A 20,078-nucleotide genomic window follows, 5' to 3' on the forward strand; every position below is an offset into this window, starting at 1 on the left:
GTATATGTTCATGAATCGTCAAAAAAATTAATAAGATAATGATACATATTCTCAAGAGTTGAGAATTTAAAATATATGCCATCAGTAATTAATTTCTAAATGCTTCCGATCAATGAACCATCATGGGAATGGTGATGGATCCAATAAGATTGGTGCATGGATCACTTTTCTTTGAGGGTAGATGAGTCTCAAATCTACAGTTTGAAAATACTGAAGTGAGAGTGCAGATAGTTATTAGTGAACAAGGAAATCGAGCGTGACTAATATACAAAGTCACTTAGATGTCTATTCACTCATCACTAACTTACTCGATACTGCAGTAGTATAACTAGTCCTTTGACGTGTGGTGCCTCGACTATTCATAATGAAATTGCTATAGTTTGACTGTACATATACTTGATCCCTAGCCATATAGATCCTTATGATGTATGTTGGCTGCAGTAGGTTTATTGTAGAAATAGAGTGCGCATTTATATGGAATCTATTATCCTTGGTAGATAAGAAAGTTAGTCCTATGTGATTTATGAGACTGAGTTTAGAAGATCTTCGTCGGTTTGGTGTGAATAATGAAAAAGAATTTTCAATATTTTCACATTAGAAATTTGAGTCGAATAAATTAGATATATAACAGATGATGGAGTTTGACGAGTAATTTCATAATCTTGATCTAGTCGAGACTCACAATAGAAAGTCTATATTATGTGATAACTGCATATATAGAGGTTCATTCTATTTTGTTTTGTTAGAATATCACTACATACTGCTAAATATTATTGGTGAATTATGAAACTCATGAGAATTATCTTGATGATGGATAATTTTTATTGAGATGAGTTGGAATTGTTCCAACTCATTGAAAAGAGTTTTAATGATATTATAGATGGAGATTATAAGATATCACACTAGTAGAAAGAATAAAATATATGGGTTATACACATAAGAAGTTGTGTCTAATCAGATAGTTGGATTTAATTTAATAGTACTCGATTTAAATATGAGTCAAGTAGTTTGACATGTCAAAGGTTTGACTGGTTAAAAAGTTGATACTATCAAACTCTAAAAGCAATAGGACTTCCAACAAACTTTGAATGATCAAAATTTGATCTGTCAAAATTTGATCTGTCAATATGATTGACGTACGAAAAAATTTCTCAGCAAGAGTTGTGGCATCATGAGTCCCTGTGCATGCCCACACATCTCTTGATGTGTCAAAGGTTGACACTAAAAAGACTCCTCATGCCCTAAGATTCTGGGTGGCACAATGAGACTCTCACGTTAAAAATGTGATCTCATGCCCTTCACATCCCATGATGGTTTTAACGTCAAAGTGTTTGACACCACAAGCTATCTCACGCCCCCTTTGAAGCCAACGCCCTCTCACGTAAGGAGTCTCATGCCCAAAGGTTGGATGTGGAACAAACTTTTCATGCCTTCTTAAGCCATGCGCAAGAAGAGTTCTTAAGGACGGCACAAAAGGGGAGAAGGAAAAAAAAAAGAGAAACTGCTGGATTTTCTTGAGAAGAATGAAGAAAGCTGAGGAAAAGATCTTGATCTGTTCCTATGCGAAGCACGATCTATGAAGAAGAGAAAAGCTGAAATCTTTGAGAAGGATCTTCAGTATAAAGGGAAAAGAAATCCACCATCAGAATAAGGATCTCTGTAAGAGGCTAGCACCCCAGTGAGATCAAATATATTTGATCAGATTAGAACCTCATGTAGATATCTGTAGAAGCCGAACATTTATACAGCTTCCAAAGGATCGGGAAAATATTCATGATCATCAGATTATGGTGTACATCTATCCATGCAAAAATGATGATTTGATCTCATTTTCTTTGTTAAACTTAATCTTAATAACTATGAGGTATTCTGATTGATTCGAGATGAGATCTCGCATATTTAATTAAAAATTAATTTTATATATTCCTTCCATTGCGTATATCAATTTTTTTTTCTAATAGTGGTATCAAAGCCACAATTATATATTTTAAGATTAAGTTAATATGTTCGGATATTCTAGATTGTTCTTTCTTGTTTTTTATGCTCTTTGTTGTGATGATTGACCACAAGCAAATGGGATCATGAACTGAACGATTTATAGATTGTTGAATAATTTTCGAATTAATATTACATGATTAATACCTGAATCTATTATTTATTGTTTTTCATGTATGAGACATATGTGGTTCATGTATGAGATACATGTAGTGATGATCATAGGATTGCCACCCTTCTACTTATCCCTATGATGTATTGTGTGTGTGAATTCTATAATTTTGAATTGTTTAATTTTTGGGTGCTTACGGGCATCAGCAGATTTATGTAATTGAGAGACCTATGAGTCTCGTTAGATCTGATTTAATGGATTGTAATTAATTATTATGTATTTTTTGGACTGTATTATATATATGATTGCACATCAACAGTAGATCGGTTGCAATTCTATAGCACACAACAAGCATGGATTGAGATGAGAAATTGGTTGAGGTTGGATTAAGGAGTTGATCGCGAACATTTTATAGTATGACTAAAGAGATGAATGAAAAATATTTGTATTCTCTTTTATCACCTCTTATTTCCACCTTACATATAAGAAAATAGAATGACCCGGTATTCTATTATGCTTCCGTTGTTACCAACAATCTCAAACGAATACATGGAGTACGTAAATTTGCACTATTCTAACTTGAGCATATATTAATACCTTTGTTATTCGACAGATGGGTACACTAATACTCGCAGTGCCCATCTGCATGCATCATTAGCTAATCAAGACAGACCAAGTCCCGAGAATACGTTATGTGGCCCAAAACATATAAATTTCTGAGGTCTGTCTAGTCTGGTTTTGCAAACCATGACCCCAACCCCCACGCTTTCAAATAGATGGATGAGAGCACAAGCCCCTCAACTGGAAGATCAGTGGAACATGCCACCAATAATAGGCCACGGATTAAGAAAGGAGTCGGATCTCACATGAATAATTCTCATCAAGAAGCTAAGGTAGATAGATAGTATTTATTGGGCTCGTACGTCTTGTTGGCTTCATCTCTTTTTAGAGCATTAATCTTGAGCATGTCTCGTGCACTTGGGGTAAACATATGAAAACATAGCAAATCAGATCTAAAGTATTTTTAGAGGAGAAGAGGCAAACACTAACATATATAGCCTCAAATCGTTTGGGTGCAATGGGCCATCGGCCACAACGCAACCATTCTTGGGTTGGAGCAAATAATTTAAACATAACGTAACGCTAGCCTGCGATATAAAACTTTGCATGGATGCAACGTTGCGCCTCTACCGAAGTTCTAGCGAAGGAAGTACGTATGAGCTTGCAAGTAAACCCCTTGGTTACTGACATTCTCGATCCTTCAAAAACAGAGTTTTGGATGATGGTATCATGTCATGCTCTCCTCGATCTTCTATGCAGCACCTTAAAATAGGAGCTAAAGAATCTTGGATTTTCTTTCAGTAGGCCATCCCACACTGCAATGGCAACAAGCGGTCTTATTAGCTTCCTTGAGCCTTCTCGGTTAACTCTACAAGGAGAGTCATGTTATTTAGGAATGACTCGGAGAAAAGGCTTCATATATATCTTTCTTTTAGTAGCACATGAATTAAATGTCTTATAAAAAAAAAAGTTTCATAAAAGTTCCATGATATTATTGTCATGAGTAAGTTTAAAAGCAAGGGATAATTAAATAAGTAAAACTAGCACGCACCTGCAATAGTTACAATCGGTTGAATGCTTGCATGCTTTGCTAGCACTGTAACACACTCATCACGATCCATGTAGAATGTTAAACATTTCTCTATCAAGTGTTGAACCTGGAAGGTTGAAAGCTGATGTCACAACACATGGCAAGCATCAACCTTCGTCTGTTTTTGCTTAATACTTACAACCCAATAACCTGTATTAAAAGCTTAATGGTTTCGACTTGGCATAAATTTGTCACCTATTTTCCTTTTTTTTTTTTTTAATTTTAATTTATGTGGGAAAGTTAGACACGAGGTGTCTAACCAGCTTTTTCTTAGGAAAACTTAAAAACAAAAACTAGTGGGTCAAGTTTGGATTGCCATCTATATAATGCAAAGATCATTAACTTTGTAAAAACAATTTCCTTGTGACTTACAAGAATCAATAACACAACAGTAAATTAATCTTGGTGATAAGATCATTCTTTTTATCTTCAGTTAGTATTTTGTGGGCTTAGAAAGAGCTCGAAAGAATTATCTTACCAGGCGAATGTAGCTTCGCGGATGGCAGTGGAGGCAATGGTGGCGAGAACGGTGAAGGGAACGGCTAGGAGCACACATCTCTATCTTCTCCTTCCTCCCAAGGCAAGGGTGGTGGTACACAATGACCTAGCTATACAGAACTCTGCCACCTTTCTACAATATATATGAATGAAGAGATGAGTGAAAGATATTTCAAGCCGGGCACAGACTTGCCATCCACTAAAAACATTGGCTGGGCGACCTTGGCACAAATGAAATGAGGGGACCTCGTCTCCTGTGCTTTGGCTTAGGATAAGATCACCCTAAAAGTCTGGCCATTTGGAGAACGCCAGGGTCCAAGACATTCCTCCGTCTGCATCCTATCCTCAGATTATTAGGACATAGCACTACCACCTCTTCTTTGGAGTGATTTGGACTTGGTGGTGGAAACCCCACATGAACCGTGGAATCACGACACCTGGCATGACAGCAGTGGTGGATGCTACATGCCATGAAAGAAGGGATTTATAGAACACGTTGTGCTGAGGCTCATAAGCCATGCTCGTGCCTTAAATTGTCTTGGATGGATGAGCTTGATCTAGGACTAACCAAGGGCGAGTTCAGATCATCATTTTATGCTCCATTTGATGTAGTACTGAATCCACTGTTTACACAGAACTAATAAGTGAAAAAAATAAAATCTTGACAAAACATGGATTAAGATTAGTGAGTCATTTGTTTCACATAATGACTTTATTAATGGGCCATATATATATATATATATATATATTCAAGACTACAGTTCATATCTTGCAATATGTATTGACCTTTTTTTTTTCAAAGACGATGTGGACCGAGTTGCTTAAAACCTGAGTAAACTAGCTGATCAGACTCGTTTGGAGAGAACTTTAAAACAATGATCAGTTAATAGATTACTGTTAGTTAGTTATATGTTCACAGAGCTCCTCTTTGCAGCATGGCTTCCTGACAAGAGTAACATGAACTTTTTGCTCGGAAAGAAAAAGAAGAGTAATACGAATTTGACATCTATTTTATACGTACTGATGGACATTATACTTTCCTATTCTTGTGAACGCTATTTGCTGCTGTGTAGATTGTCTCAAGGTGCCTCGAAAATTTTAATATGCCAACTTCTGAATTCATGATGAACCATCAACTAATTAATCACTTTTTATTTCGGCTACGTGCTCTGGTCAACCTCTGGTACACTACCTTTTTTAGTGTTGGGTCGATAATTTACAATTATGCTGCTAATTCAGCCACTTAAAGTGCTTCTTTAAATCATTGCACAAACATTTAGATTAAAATCTTCATGATTTAAAAGTGTGTATCATATGCTTGTCTACACGTAATGTTATATCTTCCCAGTCTTAATTGAAAGTAACAGATTTCACAACCTACTTATATAACCTTTACATTTCAAAATTATGGAAATTATCTGATCACATTGCAACTCTTTCATGCATTAGCACAACAGTAATTGAATTCAATCAACCTTTACCTTTTGAAAGAATGATTTAGCGAGGTAGTGTGGACCTCCAACACTATCTATCGAATGAAGATTAAATAATTGTCATTGTTGCCACTCAAAACCCGACCTGATAAGATGGACATGCAGGTAGGCTACTCCACTCAATGGAGATAAGATGGCTTGATTCGATGTTGGAGTGGATCTACAGCCATAAAAAAAATAGTCAGAGGCTAACTCGAACGTGTCTTGGTGGGATCCTCTAATATATAGGTCAGACAAAATTTTGAGAGAAAATAGGAGATATAAGAGAGAGAGAGGTGTTATGTATGGGATTCCCTTCATCATACCTCATCGGGTTTTTCGTACCTATTATTTATAGAGGTGAGTATAAGAATCTTCATGATTTAGATTATCAGATTATCGGATGAGTGGTTGGACCCTTTTTTTATTGTTGATCAGATTAGTGAAGATACGCCTTATCAAGTATGCTATGATTTCAGCGCTTGCTATCTACTCATCAATGAAAATATGCTGTTCTTAAGTAGATTATATATGATCGCATTAGGCTATAACAATTTGCTAATAAATCGGACATTCGATTGATTGTTAATTCTGCATGACACATGTCATCATTTGGTTGGAGGAGTTGAGCCAGCAAGAATTTTATGGTACTGAATCCAAGCTCAAGCTTTGCTAGATTGGCCCAGACGAAGAAAGTTGGTCGAAGGATGATGGGCCAAAGGAAGTAGTCACCTAGGTCCAAGGATAATGCGCCCAAACCAAATTTAAACAATTAGATTGGCTCGGGAGTCGGGATTTTTCCAGATCGTACATTTAATAATATTGAGGCATATTTTCTATAGATTCAATTCCATTTTTAAAGCGCCATACATGTAGGTAGGATTTTTGTGGCGACCATCATTCTTTTTTATGGTTCGGAGGGGAGTTGATCTCCAGGCGCTTTAATTCATCGAATACTGGATTTTACACATGGCGGCTAGTGGGTAGGAGAATGGTCATTTGGTAAAATCAACATCATTCAGGCCTTTCTCCACTTTTCAGCATCGCCCTTTGTATTTCTTCATCCTCAAAAAGCTTCTGCTTCCATGCCTTTTCTTCCTGCTCCTAGCATTCCATACCTATCTTCTACCTTCAATATTTCATTTGCTATGCGTGAACCGATCATGTGACAGATACTACATACCTATCAGAAGAACCTTATAAGTATGCAAGATTACAGATTAAATTATAAAAATTTTAAAATAATAATAATATTAATAAACACTCAATCCTCAAAAATTAATTTAATAAAAAATTAATTCAATTATTTTTCATAACAAATATCTTTACATAATATAAATTATAATATTTCATCCGAATCAAATATCCAAACTAAATTGAATTAAATTAAAATGAACTAAACTAGAAATCTAAATAACTCGAATATCTCCAAGCGGTCTACTGCACGCCTCCAAGTATCGAACAATCATGATTCATGATTTGAAAAATAAAAAAAAAGAGAAAATAATAAGCTACACTAGTTCAATAAGTAACATAATACATCAAAATAGGATTTAAGTATGCTAAACCAATAAATCATATAGTATTCACTGGGACGAATAAATCTCAAATAACACATATTTCTTTGAAAATAATTATTTTTCATAACTAATAATGAACTCAACATCAAGCTATGGCTACGTAACGTAGTAGCATGGGTCAGATAATAGAAATATGTTGTACGAAGTGCTAGATAACATATATCACTATTCTAATCACTGGGGCTCGATGTCGAAACTAGTTTCTCAGATTATAAGTCAATAGACTCAACATATAATTTCTGTTGGTGGAGCGACACCATAGCTATGCTAAATATATATATATATATATATAAGCAATTTAACAAACTCTCTAGTCAAGTTTTTCCAAATCTATTTGACAAGGTAGGTCATATATTCAAAATAAATTATTTTCAGTAATAAAACAATGCATGCTTGACACATTTTATCAAATAAAAAGTAGATAGCATAAATCAAATTAAATAACTAATTATAACTTTTCAAAAATCTTTCGAAAGTATACTTAAAGCATTAAGTTACTTACCTTGTCACACTTCAAAATTTGACTTCAATTAGATAGATCGGCTTCACCCATTCAATATCATTAATAATTAATTAATTTCATTATTAATGACATAAAAGTCTTAAAAAACTAAGAAGCCCTGAAGAACCTAGATGGATTGAATTAAGGTATTGTTAAGGAAATGACTCATATCAGATAAGGAGATGAAGAAGAATAAGACTGATCGGATGATAGGGTCCTACAACTTGATTGGTCTGACTAAGCTTGTTCACTCGATGAAGAATCATATCGAAATACAAGTGGCACACAATAACGATCAAGGATGTCCAAATATAGTGGGGTCTAATAAGAACATGGATGGATGCGGGTATGCTACCCAATGGTCATGAGTCAGCGCCCTTGTATTGAAAACAATATGATTTGCAAGAGGAAGACTTTGCGGTCTCTTGCCCTCTGGAGAGAGAAAGAGGCTTGAGAAGAGAGAGAAAGATCAAATAAGAAAAATAAGAGAGGGAGAAAGGATAGAGAGAGAACTAGATAGAAGCAAGAGAGAGAAAGTAAGGGATGAGAGGAAATAGAGAGAGAGAAGGAAAAGAGAGACTTTTCTCTTTTGTTTTTCTTTTATTTTTTTTCCTTTTTCTTTTCTACTCTCTTCGTCGTCTTCTTCTTCTTTTTGTCAGAACAAGAGATAGGCTCGACCTCTCTCTAGAATAGAAGAGGGGCTAGTTGAGATGGTGACCGTCAGACAGAGGTCTGGTGATGGGGCCAACAACGATGTGACATGGTGGCTAGCGATGGAAAATAAAAGGACAAGAAATAGAGGTTTTGGCCTCTTTTGTGTTTATTTCCATGATCCCTGATGACAGAGCTCCGGTGATGGTCAAGAATGGCACACAAGATTGGTTCCATCTCCGACAACAAGCACTAGCAACAGGGAAGGCCAAAGAAAAAGGATTAATGGGGATTTTTCATATCCAAAAATAGGAGATTTGTGGTCTTTTCTTTTCTTAAATTTTTTTTCGTTGAAGATCACAGTTGGTGACAGGAAAGACATGGAGGAGAGGTTCGATGGGGCATGGCTACAGAGATTTGGTGAGATGTGTGTGAGGTTGGGATAGGCACCGGATAGAATGCTAAGATTTTGATCAAGATGGAATAGAAAGAAAATCCTTGTTGTTTAATTAACATACCTATTTGAGTGGTTGCAACTCATGCAATGACTATTTTGACTACAAGAAGATGGGGACAATCTTGAAGTTGATTATATTTGGAGATCTTTTTGTCAAACATTTAATAACAGGACTTTTGTTGAGCCTAATAAATGATATTATCATGAGTTATGTATTTTTTCTAGATTTAGGTTCAATCTTCAATTTTTTTTTGGTACAAACGGATGTCACACCAGTCTAGTGTGAGAACAGCACAATAGATCAAGATATAAAAAATTTTGCAAGGCTAGTGAGCACTTCTCACCCTATCCCCAAATCCAATCGTCAGAGTGGTCAGCAACAAAGCTGCCACCTAGTTTGCTGCACTACTAGCCTTTTGGTAAACATGTTAGACTCTGACTACAGTGGCATGGCGAAGAGAAGTTCAGATATTCTGGAGAAGAGGATGACCTCCGGGCTGCCTAGCACCCTCTAAAGCTAAGCAAGGACAGTAGCAGAGTCATCTTCAAGAAAGATCCGCTCCACACGAAGTTACTATCTAGCAAAAGTAACCTCAGTCCAGACTGCAGCTTGAAGCTCCGCACCGAGGATAGAAGGCTTAAAGAAGTGGGAGCCACCAGCTACTAAAAATCTATCGTCGGAACTACGGATAACAAAGCCAGCTCCACCTCTCCCATCTCTGATGCTGCCATCGAATTTAACCTTGACAAACCCTGAGGGTGGGGGCTCCCAAGAGATAGAAAGAATCCTGCGGGTTGTTGCTGGGGCAGTCAGGGAGCTTCAGGGTCTGAGGGTGCCAGAAACCAGAATGGCAGTATCAAATCGATAATATTCCTGAGCAAGATAGGCAGCTATGTCCAAGACTCGATGAGAAGGAATCACATCACCGTCAAAGATAAGACTATTTCTAGATAGCCAGATCTGGTAAGTAATATAAGCCATCCGTCCAGCAACAGCGAATGAACCATCACTCATACTTTGACGAATGAAGTCAAGAAAGGAATCCAGCCATGGATCAGTGCTCGCCTCCTAAGGAGAACTGCTTGCCTGCATCCAAATGAGCCTCATCCTCGCACAGCACAGGATAGCATGCTCTACAGTCTCATCCTCCAACCCACAGACCGAATAGTAGGTCGAAACCTCCATGCCCCTATCCCTGAGAAGAGACAGAGTAGGAAGCCGATGTCAAGCCAGTTTCTAAAGAAAGATCCTCACCTTAGGGTGGGCAGCAACTCTCCAAATTCAGACAGCATCGATCCTCCTAGTAGGCATCGATACATACAACTGGGAAAGATCCCTCAAGGAGACCATGGAACTGCAAGAGTGCCCCTAAACCCTCATATCCTGAGTGGGGTACATTAGAACGGGGATGGTAAGGATCCGCTCCACAAGTGGACCCCCAAAGAGCCGAGTGATCTCCTCGCTTCTCTAGCTAGAGCCATCAATAGTAATGAGGTCAGAGACCCGCATGTGGTCATCCATCTCAGTGCTGATAAGGTTCGACCAGTGAAAAAGAGAAGTGCCAGAAATTCAGACGTCCTGGGTCACCTCTATCGAGCAACCATCCCTAATCAAGCATCTGACTTGGTCCATGACATCGGGTCCACAAGCGCAGATCTCTCTTCAGATGAAAGAGCACTCTCGGCGAGCACGGATGGGGGACCTAAGGCTCGAGCCATCGTAATGGGATCTCATCACCGTACTTCACATACAGTCTGGCTGGATCAAGAATCTGGCCACATGCCTCGCTATCAAAGCCTCCCACCGCATCGATAAGGAGTGGATCCCCAAGCCACTATCCTACACTGGCTGGTAAACCACATCCCAGAAAAAAAGATAGACACGATGATGATCATGATTGGAGCCCCATAGAAAGTGGCGAAAGTGCTACTCCATCCCTCTGATGCAGGTCACTGGTACGATCGTATGCGCCAAGAGGTATATCAGAACAGAGCCATTGATCTCAGTGGTCTGCACTCAGCTCGTCGAAGACGACAGTCGGTGATTGAAACTCCAAAGTAGGATAGCATCTCAGTCTGCTCCCAGATCCCTAGGATCTTCCTAATCCCACTCTGGTCTGGGCCTTCATCTTTGGACTGAAGATGATTGTAGACTTCTAAATATTGACCAACTGACCCGATGACCAACAGTAGGCCCTGATAATGGAGGCAAAGCACTCCGCATTGTGGGCCGAGATGCACCCGATAAGAAGGCAGCCATTTGCAAATAGAAGGTGCGAGAGAGGTAGGACTCCAGAGGCAGGCCAATACGACTCTAGAGTCTGCCCTTGAACCATCACTCGCAAAGCTCTGGATAAAGTATCAGCACATAAAATGAATAGGTAGGGGGCAAGAGAGCAAACTTGGCAAAGACTAATAGAGGAGAGAAAGAATTCCATGGGAGAGTCATTGATAAGGATGGCAAAACTCGGATCCTCAACACAATCTATGATCTAGTCAATCCATATGTCAGCAAAACCCAACTCCTAAAGCATCTGCCGAAGGAAAGGCCAACATATCCGACCATAGGTCTGCTCCATATCCAGTTTGATCGCCATGAGGCTACAGCGACATGGCGCTCGTTGGAGGTAATGCATAAACTCTTGGATGGGCATAACATTGTCGGTAATAGACCGATTAGCAATAAAAGCATCTTGCTCTGGGCTAATCAGATAGGCATCAACAACTTCAGCCGTCCCATCAAGATGCGTATACACATCTTATAGAGGGTGGTACAGAGACTGATAGGTCTGAAGTGCTCCGGAAGAGAAGCACCAGGCTACTTCAGAATGAGGATGATCAAGATCCGTTTCCACGCCGTCGGTACATCCCTAGACTGCAAGGCCACTTGCACCGCCTCAACATCCTCCTCCCAAATGATCGATCAGTACCGATGAAAGAACAGTGGAGGAAAACCATCAAGTCCTGGGATATTTTTCTCCCCAAGAGACAGAGGGCCTCATGCACCTCCTCAAAGGACACCAAACGGGTCAAGGTATCATTCTCTTGCATAGAGATGTAAGTCATCGACTGAGCACCCGGGATGGAATGGTCATCACCAAGCGGCATTTTCCAGCGATCCCTGAAGAAACAGAGGATCTCTGCTCGGATCCTTCTACCATCATCCACAACACTACCATCCCTCCGTCGTAGCTGCCTAATATGGTTGGTGGACCTTTGGATCAGGATGGACTGATGAAAGAATCAAGTGTTCTGATCCCCTCTTAAATCCACTGGACTCTGGACTTCTACTTCCATAAAGTCTCCTACTGCCTCAGTAGAGAGTGATGCTCGGAGAGATTACTGCGGAGAGCTCCCCAATCTCAGTGTCACACAAGCCACCGTGCTGATCCTCCTTTCACTGTAGCTCCACAATATCCGTCTCGACCTGCTCAATCTGACAAAAAATATCGCCCACCTCCAAGCCAATCTTCAACTTAAGGGATATGCATAGTAAGAGGGTGTATGCAGGTATGTATAGGCAATAAACAACATGGGGATTTGTAAGCAAGGGAATGCAGGTATTGATAGGCAATTGGGCTCTGATATCATGTTAAAATCCAATCCAAAATCTTAAAGTAATGGATGGATAGAGCCTCTGGTATATAAGACTATCTAGACTTCCTAACCTATTTGACATTAGGCTATTACTCAATTGTCTTTGGCTTTTTTCTGGTGGGAGCTTAGTTCATTAGCTTCTGATTAAGCATCTTGCAAGGAAGTCAACAACCAAGAGACTTCCATGTTGGGCATGTCTGGATTTAATTTTATTTATAACCTATGTGTTTGATGTTGCTTTCTTCCCTTGGATTCATGTAAGATGTCTGAATGTATGATCATGAATGAGAGAAGGGGATGAAGATAGATATATGGTAAGCTGCTTGAGGACACCATTTTTTCTGGGGATTCAATGGTCCGGAGCAGCCACCTCACTCCTCTCATTCGAAACTTGTTTGCACACTCCTGTTTTTTTATGGACTGCGCTCCACGAAATTCACTTTCTCTCACAAGGGAACTGGGGTTGCATCTCACGGAAGCAAAATGGACGTGATATTATCAATTACACCAGATGGCCACGGCACCCTGCAGTCCACGGTCTACCATTCCTTACACCGTCGATCGCTTAATCCAACGGACCAATTTCTCCTGCACGTGGCGACGAGAACCATCGGACGGATAGCTTTCATGAGCCGCCACCAGGGGCATTCGGTAGGCTCCTGCGCTCCCACCACCGTATGTCTATTTATTTTACCGAACTGCCGTCGTCTCTCAGTTTAGACTCTCTCGATCGCTCGCTCTCGAAGAGAAGAAGAGGAAGAAGAAGAATAAGAGAAGGCGGCGAAGGCGAAGCGATGGCGATGGCGAGCTTGGCGAGGCGGAGGGCGGGCGACCTCCTCCGTCCCGGGGTGCTGCAGGGCGCCGCCATCTACCGCGGATTCGCAGCAGCCGCGTCGGCGGAGGAGAACGACGTGGTAGTGATCGGCGGCGGGCCAGGGGGCTACGTCGCGGCGATCAAGGCCGCCCAGTTGGGGCTCAAGACCACCTGCATCGAGAAGCGTGGGACCCTTGGCGGCACCTGCCTCAACGTTGGCTGCATCCCCTCCAAGGTAAAACCCCAAACCCCTCTCTTTCTGTCTTTTCCCCCTCATTTTTCTGATCTTTTTTCGAGCTGGGGTTTCGTTTTTGATCTCATTCTTTGTATTTTATTTGATGATTCATATTCGACGCTTGATTGCTTCAAATTATGCGTTTTCCCCTATATATTTCTGCTTACCTTTTTGGATCTGCAATCGATTCCCCCCTTCTTGCGTTAGTATAGACTATAGATGGGATAAAGGCTTGATGCCCAATTCATGGGCGCATATTGAGCCAGTAATTAAATTTTGGTGTTTGTTGTGGTTTTCTTGGCGTTTATTGAGTTGGCTATTTCCATATCTGAATCTTAATAAAATGCAAATATGGGGATCGGTCCAAATGGATTGGGGTAATATTGATTATGTAGTTTGTTTTTTCTTTCATTTGTTTCCCCTTGATTGGTGTCTGGAAATTGGTAGATTGGTTTGACCTCCTGAAGGGAGGGCCATTCGGGCATGCGGTAAAGGGAGGGTGGGAATGAGGAAGCATAGATTTGTTGTCAATAAATGTTTGTTTTTGGGTGACTTGGGAAACAGGATAATAGATATTGGAAAAAAAAGGAAACAGTCAGTTGTTTACGTCGACCGTGGGCGATTTTCCTTTGGTTTTTTGATTTTTTAGCGCTGTTATGCTAAATTTGTGCTTTACTCCACCGTTCTTGCATCTGGGGGAATAGGAATCTTAAATTTTTTTAATTAATGTGCTTGTAAGGAGTTTGAAATTGAAATCAATGCCTTATCAAGAAATAAAAGATATTCAGGTGTGGTTGTTTTTTTTTTCCATCTATCCCTGTATTTATTTTGCAAAATAATGCGGAGAAAATGCATTTTGTTTTCCATTGAATTATAGTGGAATTGATGAAATGGACTGGTACCTTTTGTTTGTCATGTGGTCCCTTGCATTATCTAAGATAGGAAAGAAGACAGCTTTAAGGCTTTTTTGGATGTGTGATGAAGATAGGAATATAAGTTTAAGGGAGAGCATTCTAGAGAACATGTAATAGCTGCATTGATTGAGGATAAAAAGTGGAGGAACAGGAATGAATGGTGAATAAAAATTCACAAAGCCAATACTTGTTGTCGGGTGAGTCTTTTAGTTTGGGCTATAATTTTCTTATAATGCCTAATACAGGGGGAAAGAGAGCGCAAGATAATCAAGTTGCTTTTTAAGGGTGTAAGTTAGAAACTTTTTGACCTAGAAAGAGGATATAAAAGGTTAAAGATCAAATATTCTAACAGTAGTTTAATATAAACACTTTTAACAGTCAGACTGGTATTGGGGTCAACTTATTTTCCTATCTGAAATAATAAATTGAGTACAGTGGGTCTATATCTGGTCTTCCTTACCAGCATTTGTTTGTGTTGATCAGGTCAATTTAGTTTCATTGAATTGCGAGAAGCTAATAAAAAGGGTTGCAAAGCTATTCTACTGGAGAGGGCCTGGAACATAGAACATAGGATGGTTTGGATTGCAAGGTTTACTTTGAGTTGTGATTAAGTGTCCGGAAAGAGGAGGTGAAAAACTAAGAAAATGAGGATGAGCTTTATGAGAGAATTTGAAAGAACTTGCACCAACAATTTGGTAGCATTGAATGATAAAGCATTAAAATACATTTAGGCACCTAGATACATATGTATATATTTCTTCTTCTGCATGTATTATATATGTATGTGCCTATATTATGGGTATGGGGACAAGGTGAATTGAGAATCCACTTTGTTGGTCTTGAAATATCATACTTAGAATGCCTAGAAATAAAAATTTTATCTAGGAGTCTTGTACCCATGCATCAAATGGATACAGAATGGACGATATCAATAAGCTAGTATTCTAAAGTATACCGTAGGCTGTCAATCTTGAGAATCCAAATTGTTAATCTCAATTTGTACATCTTAAAACACATAAAAACCAAAATTCCTCCCCCACCCCCCCCCCAACAACAAAAAAAAAAAAAAAAAAAAAGAAAGAAAAAAAAGAGAAAAGGATGCATCTAAAACATGAGTCGAATTAAAACCCTGTGTGCTGTCAATAAAATTGGCCATTGTGGGGCCACATGATGCATAGGGAATTTCCAAAAGATTTGTGTTTTTTTTTGATGGAGCACTTAAGTGCAGTATATCATGTTTAACACTCTTGGTTTTTCAATTGAGATGTTGAATCGTCAATTTTGCACCACAAGGATTTAACACTCTCTCCCACCATGAAGATACTTGCTCAACTTTGCTTGTGTGCATGCATGCGTGTGCAATAGATTTTCGGAATATTTAGGATGGACAAATAGACAGACAGAAGATTCACCTATATTTACGCATGCTGGTTGGAAGATGTCTAAAATTCCCTAGGTGAGCATGTATGATGCATATGGTGATCTGTTTGTATATAACTAAGTTGGTCTTGTTGTAGTTGGCTTGTTGTCCTTGTCCTGTGTGAGTTTTTGTAACTTATATGTGCTCATGTGATGTGAAAAATCCTGTCATTTGGAGGGCATGCCTTGAAATTATGAATTGTACAGCAGATTAATCTATATTGAACCTATGATATTTGGGATATTTACGCACATATGTCTGAAATAGCATTAGTGAGAATGCAGAATGCATGATAACATATGGAGACCCGTTTGCATATAACTTATGTGGTCACATTGTAGTTGGAGACCTGTTTGCATATAACTTATGTGGTCACATTTTAGTTGGTTTGTTGTACATAACCTTTGTGAATTTCCATGACTTGCATCGTTGTGCTGATGATGTTAAAAATCCTGTGCTGTATGGAGGGTGTGCCTTGAAATTATGGAATTGTAACTGATTAAAATGCCAAACTGACACAGGAAGAGTGTTTTGGTGGCAACCAATAAAGGTTTAGTGTGAAAATTTGAGCCAACTGTTCTGGAATTAGATTAACTTGATTGGCAGTACTTGCAATCACATCATTTGGCAAAGATTGCTACTGTTCACATTGGTTACTTATGAAGGTTAAACACTTTGGCTGTTTCTTACTTGTATATTCCCTACAAGTAAAGAAGGTAAATATTAGATACTATTGGAGGAAGCATTTTGTAAATTGAAGAGAAATTTTACTGAAAAAGAAGATGTTTCAAATCAATCTATCAAATGTAACTAATCATATAGAAGAAATCAATGTGAAATGTGGGAATTAATTGTGGTCCGATAGATGATTTTCATGTTGTATGGGCCTATGCTATGGATTGGTTCCGATCCTTGATTCCGTAGCTGATTAATCAACCACCAGTATTCAGTATGAAACGTCATCATATGTTATTTGAAGATGTAGTAGCTGATGAGAGTGATACTAACTTGAAGTATGAGAGGAAACTGGTCCTGAGGACTATTAAAGTAGAAAATCATCATATGACTGCATTATCCATTTTGAAAAAATATGATTAACACCCAACTATAGTTATGATGGAATAATCTGAAGAATGTCTACTATGAGGTTTTTAATTCTCTTATTGAGGCCTCAAAGCAATTTAAACCATGCAAAGTAAGCCAACCTTGCACCATTGTCTTCTTGGCTTTGGTGCAATATTACCTCCAATCACGCTAGTATTCATTTAAAACTTCAATAAAGCTAATGTGGTATGATAAGCAAGCTAGCTGTTGGTAGACTGTTCTGGCTGAGCTGCAGTAATATCCTGACTGTATCTTAAGTTAAGCTTAGCCTACAGATGGTTCGATTGGATCTATTTGCTTTCTTTCCAGACACTGTCCCCCTTCAAAGGTGTTACTGTTCGGTAGTTTTGCAGTTCAGTGGTAAAGTATTGTGTAGTGGACAACGTAGAGGCATCAGACAAGCTTCATTTATGGCACTGATTTAGTCTTTTTTCACAATTTTCAGGCACTTCTTCACTCCTCTCATATGTACCATGAAGCCAAGCATGCATTCCCAAGTCATGGTGTCAAATTTTCTCAGCTTGAAATTGATCTTCCCGCTATGTTGGCACAGAAAGACAAAGCTGTTTCTGGTCTAACCCGAGGAATTGAAGGTCTTTTCAAGAAAAACAAGGTAAACTATGTCAAAGGCTTTGGTAAGTTTGTTTCCCCCTCTGAAGTATCTGTCGACACCCTTGAAGGGGAGAATACTGTTGTTAGGGGCAAGAATATTATAATCGCCACTGGTTCTGATGTCAAATCCCTACCTGGAGTTCCAATTGATGAGAAGAGGATTGTATCATCCACTGGGGCTCTGTCTTTGTCAGAGATCCCAAAGAAATTGGTGGTTATTGGTGCAGGCTATATTGGACTGGAGATGGGTTCTGTTTGGGGTCGACTTGGTTCAGAGGTGACTGTTGTTGAGTTTGCACCAGACATTGTCCCAACCATGGATGGAGAAGTCCGGAAGCAATTCCAGCGCATGCTTGAGAAACAGAAAATGAAGTTCATGCTCAAGATGAAGGTTGTTGGGGTTGACACATCTGGAGATGGGGTAAAACTGACCATTGAACCTGCAGCTGGTGGAGAGCAGAGCACGCTTGAAGCTGATGTAGTTCTTGTCTCAGCTGGTAGAGTCCCGTTCACAGCTGGGCTTGGTCTGGAAACTATTGGTGTCCAGACTGACAAGGCTGGAAGAATCACAGTCGATCACCATTTCATGACAAATGTGAAAGGAGTATATGCTATCGGAGATGTGATTCCAGGGCCAATGCTTGCTCACAAGGCAGAAGAGGATGGTGTTGCATGTGTAGAGTTTATTGCAGGTAAGGAGGGCCATGTCGACTATGATATGGTTCCTGGAGTGGTGTATACACATCCTGAGGTGGCATCAGTTGGCAAAACAGAGGAGCAGGTTAAGGCCCTGGGTGTGGCTTATCGGGTGGGCAAGTTCCCATTCATGGCAAACAGCCGTGCAAAGGCCATCGATGATGCTGAGGGATTGGTGAAGATACTGTCTGAGAAAGAGACTGACAAAATTCTAGGAGTGCACATAATGGCACCTAATGCTGGGGAGCTTATCCATGAGGCTGTGCTAGCACTGCAATATGGAGCTGCGAGCGAGGACATAGCTCGAACATGCCATGCGCACCCAACTATGAGTGAGGCTGTGAAGGAAGCTGCTATGGCCACGTACGACAAACCCATTCACATATAGTGGGTACTTGCTAGCTCATGGACTTGGAAGATTTTGAAATAATTTTTAGATCCCTTCAGAAGATCTCTTGAATTTGTTATGCTGTTTATTGTTGTTGTAAGCACTTGTCTATGAGATTTTGCTCATGTTTCCTCCCTTATGTCATATATGCTTTTGTTTGCTTTTTCTTGTGGAATCAGAATAAAAGCAGAGAACTGTAGAGTGAGACAGCTGCCATAAGCATTGAGTTCAGAAACACATGAACCCTGCTGGGGTTCCAAGAAAATTCAGTAAACACTGCTTCAGAAAAACCGGATGTCAGTTTATTTTGTTCTTGGTTAGTGCCTCTCTTCACATGTTTGATTGGTATTATGGGATGTTCAGCAGATAAAAAACTGCAGTTTGTTATGGTCTTGCTGGTTTTGGTTGCAAGTGCTGAAAATAGATAATAGAAGGCATTCGTTCTTGTTGTCAGGTTTCAACGTCTTGTGAATAAAACTGAACAAAGGTTTCATCAGTTTTTGCTTTAGTATATAATAGACATGAAACCCTTGCCCTGAGCATATCTCAGAGTCATCAAATTTAGGGAATTCGTTTTCAGAATTCTTGGTTTGGGTTTAAGGCTGCAATTTGACAAGAATGATTATTGTGTAGCTACCACTGTGTTACTTTCTGACTTTGCTTTCATCTCATTCTCATTTCTAGAGTGACTTTAGAAGATGAACTTTTAAAAGTTCAAGGTCTTGAGCCAATGGCATAGAATAAGTCTGTGGTGATCAAGTGCTTGTCCAACAATGCTACATCACCATGCTCAAAGGCAAGAGAATGATGGAGATGTTGCCTATTGACGGTTTCGATGCCCGAGATGAACAAAAGCAGTAGCATGGGGAGCTAGCCGAGCAGCTCCCGTGAGTTCAATTGCATGAGTTGGACCTGAGTAGAATAGTGCAAATCAAAGCTCAACAGGATGAGGCTTCTCGAGCTCAACTCCTAGACTTCCTACAAGCCAATATTGATGTCTTCATTTGATCGGCCATAGACATGCTAGGCATCAGCCCAAAGGTCATCATCCAAAAGTTGAATGTAGATCTCCTGCATCGACTAGTTCGATAGAAGAAGTTGCACTTTGCTCCAGAGTGACAACAAACCATTGACAAGGAGGTGGGCAAGCTCATCTCTATAGGCTTCATCTGCAAGGTGAACTACCTCGACTAATTGGCTGATGTCATCCTCATCAAGAAGGCGAACGAAAAATGGAGGGTATATATCGATTTTATAGATATTAATAAAATCTATCCAAAAGATGGTTTTCTTTGTGGAGGTTATTTGACTCGTCAATGCTACCTTACAGCACTAAATGCTTCATTTCATGAATGTATTTTCGAGCTACAACTAGATCAA

At 39.5% G+C, this 20,078-nt stretch overlaps 1 protein-coding gene and 1 long non-coding RNA gene across 2 annotated transcripts; one reads left to right on the forward strand and one right to left on the reverse strand.

The window, feature by feature from the left end:
• Positions 1 to 3,107: 3,107 nt before the first annotated feature.
• Positions 3,108 to 4,466, reverse strand: LOC140851937 (uncharacterized). The gene is made up of 3 exons (XR_012134758.1): positions 4,237 to 4,466; positions 3,720 to 3,825; positions 3,108 to 3,483 (listed from the first exon to the last, which is right to left on the reverse strand). It is a non-coding gene; the product is annotated as an uncharacterized lncRNA (long non-coding RNA).
• Positions 4,467 to 13,212: 8,746 nt separating this feature from the next.
• On the forward strand, positions 13,213 to 18,863 carry LOC105059764 (dihydrolipoyl dehydrogenase, mitochondrial). The gene is made up of 2 exons (XM_010943191.4): positions 13,213 to 13,564; positions 17,448 to 18,863. Exons 1-2 carry the CDS (start codon positions 13,310 to 13,312, stop codon positions 18,696 to 18,698), a joined length of 1,506 nt encoding a protein of 501 aa, XP_010941493.2. The 5' UTR covers positions 13,213 to 13,309; the 3' UTR covers positions 18,699 to 18,863.
• Positions 18,864 to 20,078: the final 1,215 nt, after the last annotated feature.

This window comes from Elaeis guineensis, chromosome 10 (genome assembly GCF_000442705.2).
Source record: "Elaeis guineensis isolate ETL-2024a chromosome 10, EG11, whole genome shotgun sequence".
Taxonomy (NCBI): domain Eukaryota; kingdom Viridiplantae; phylum Streptophyta; class Magnoliopsida; order Arecales; family Arecaceae; genus Elaeis; species Elaeis guineensis.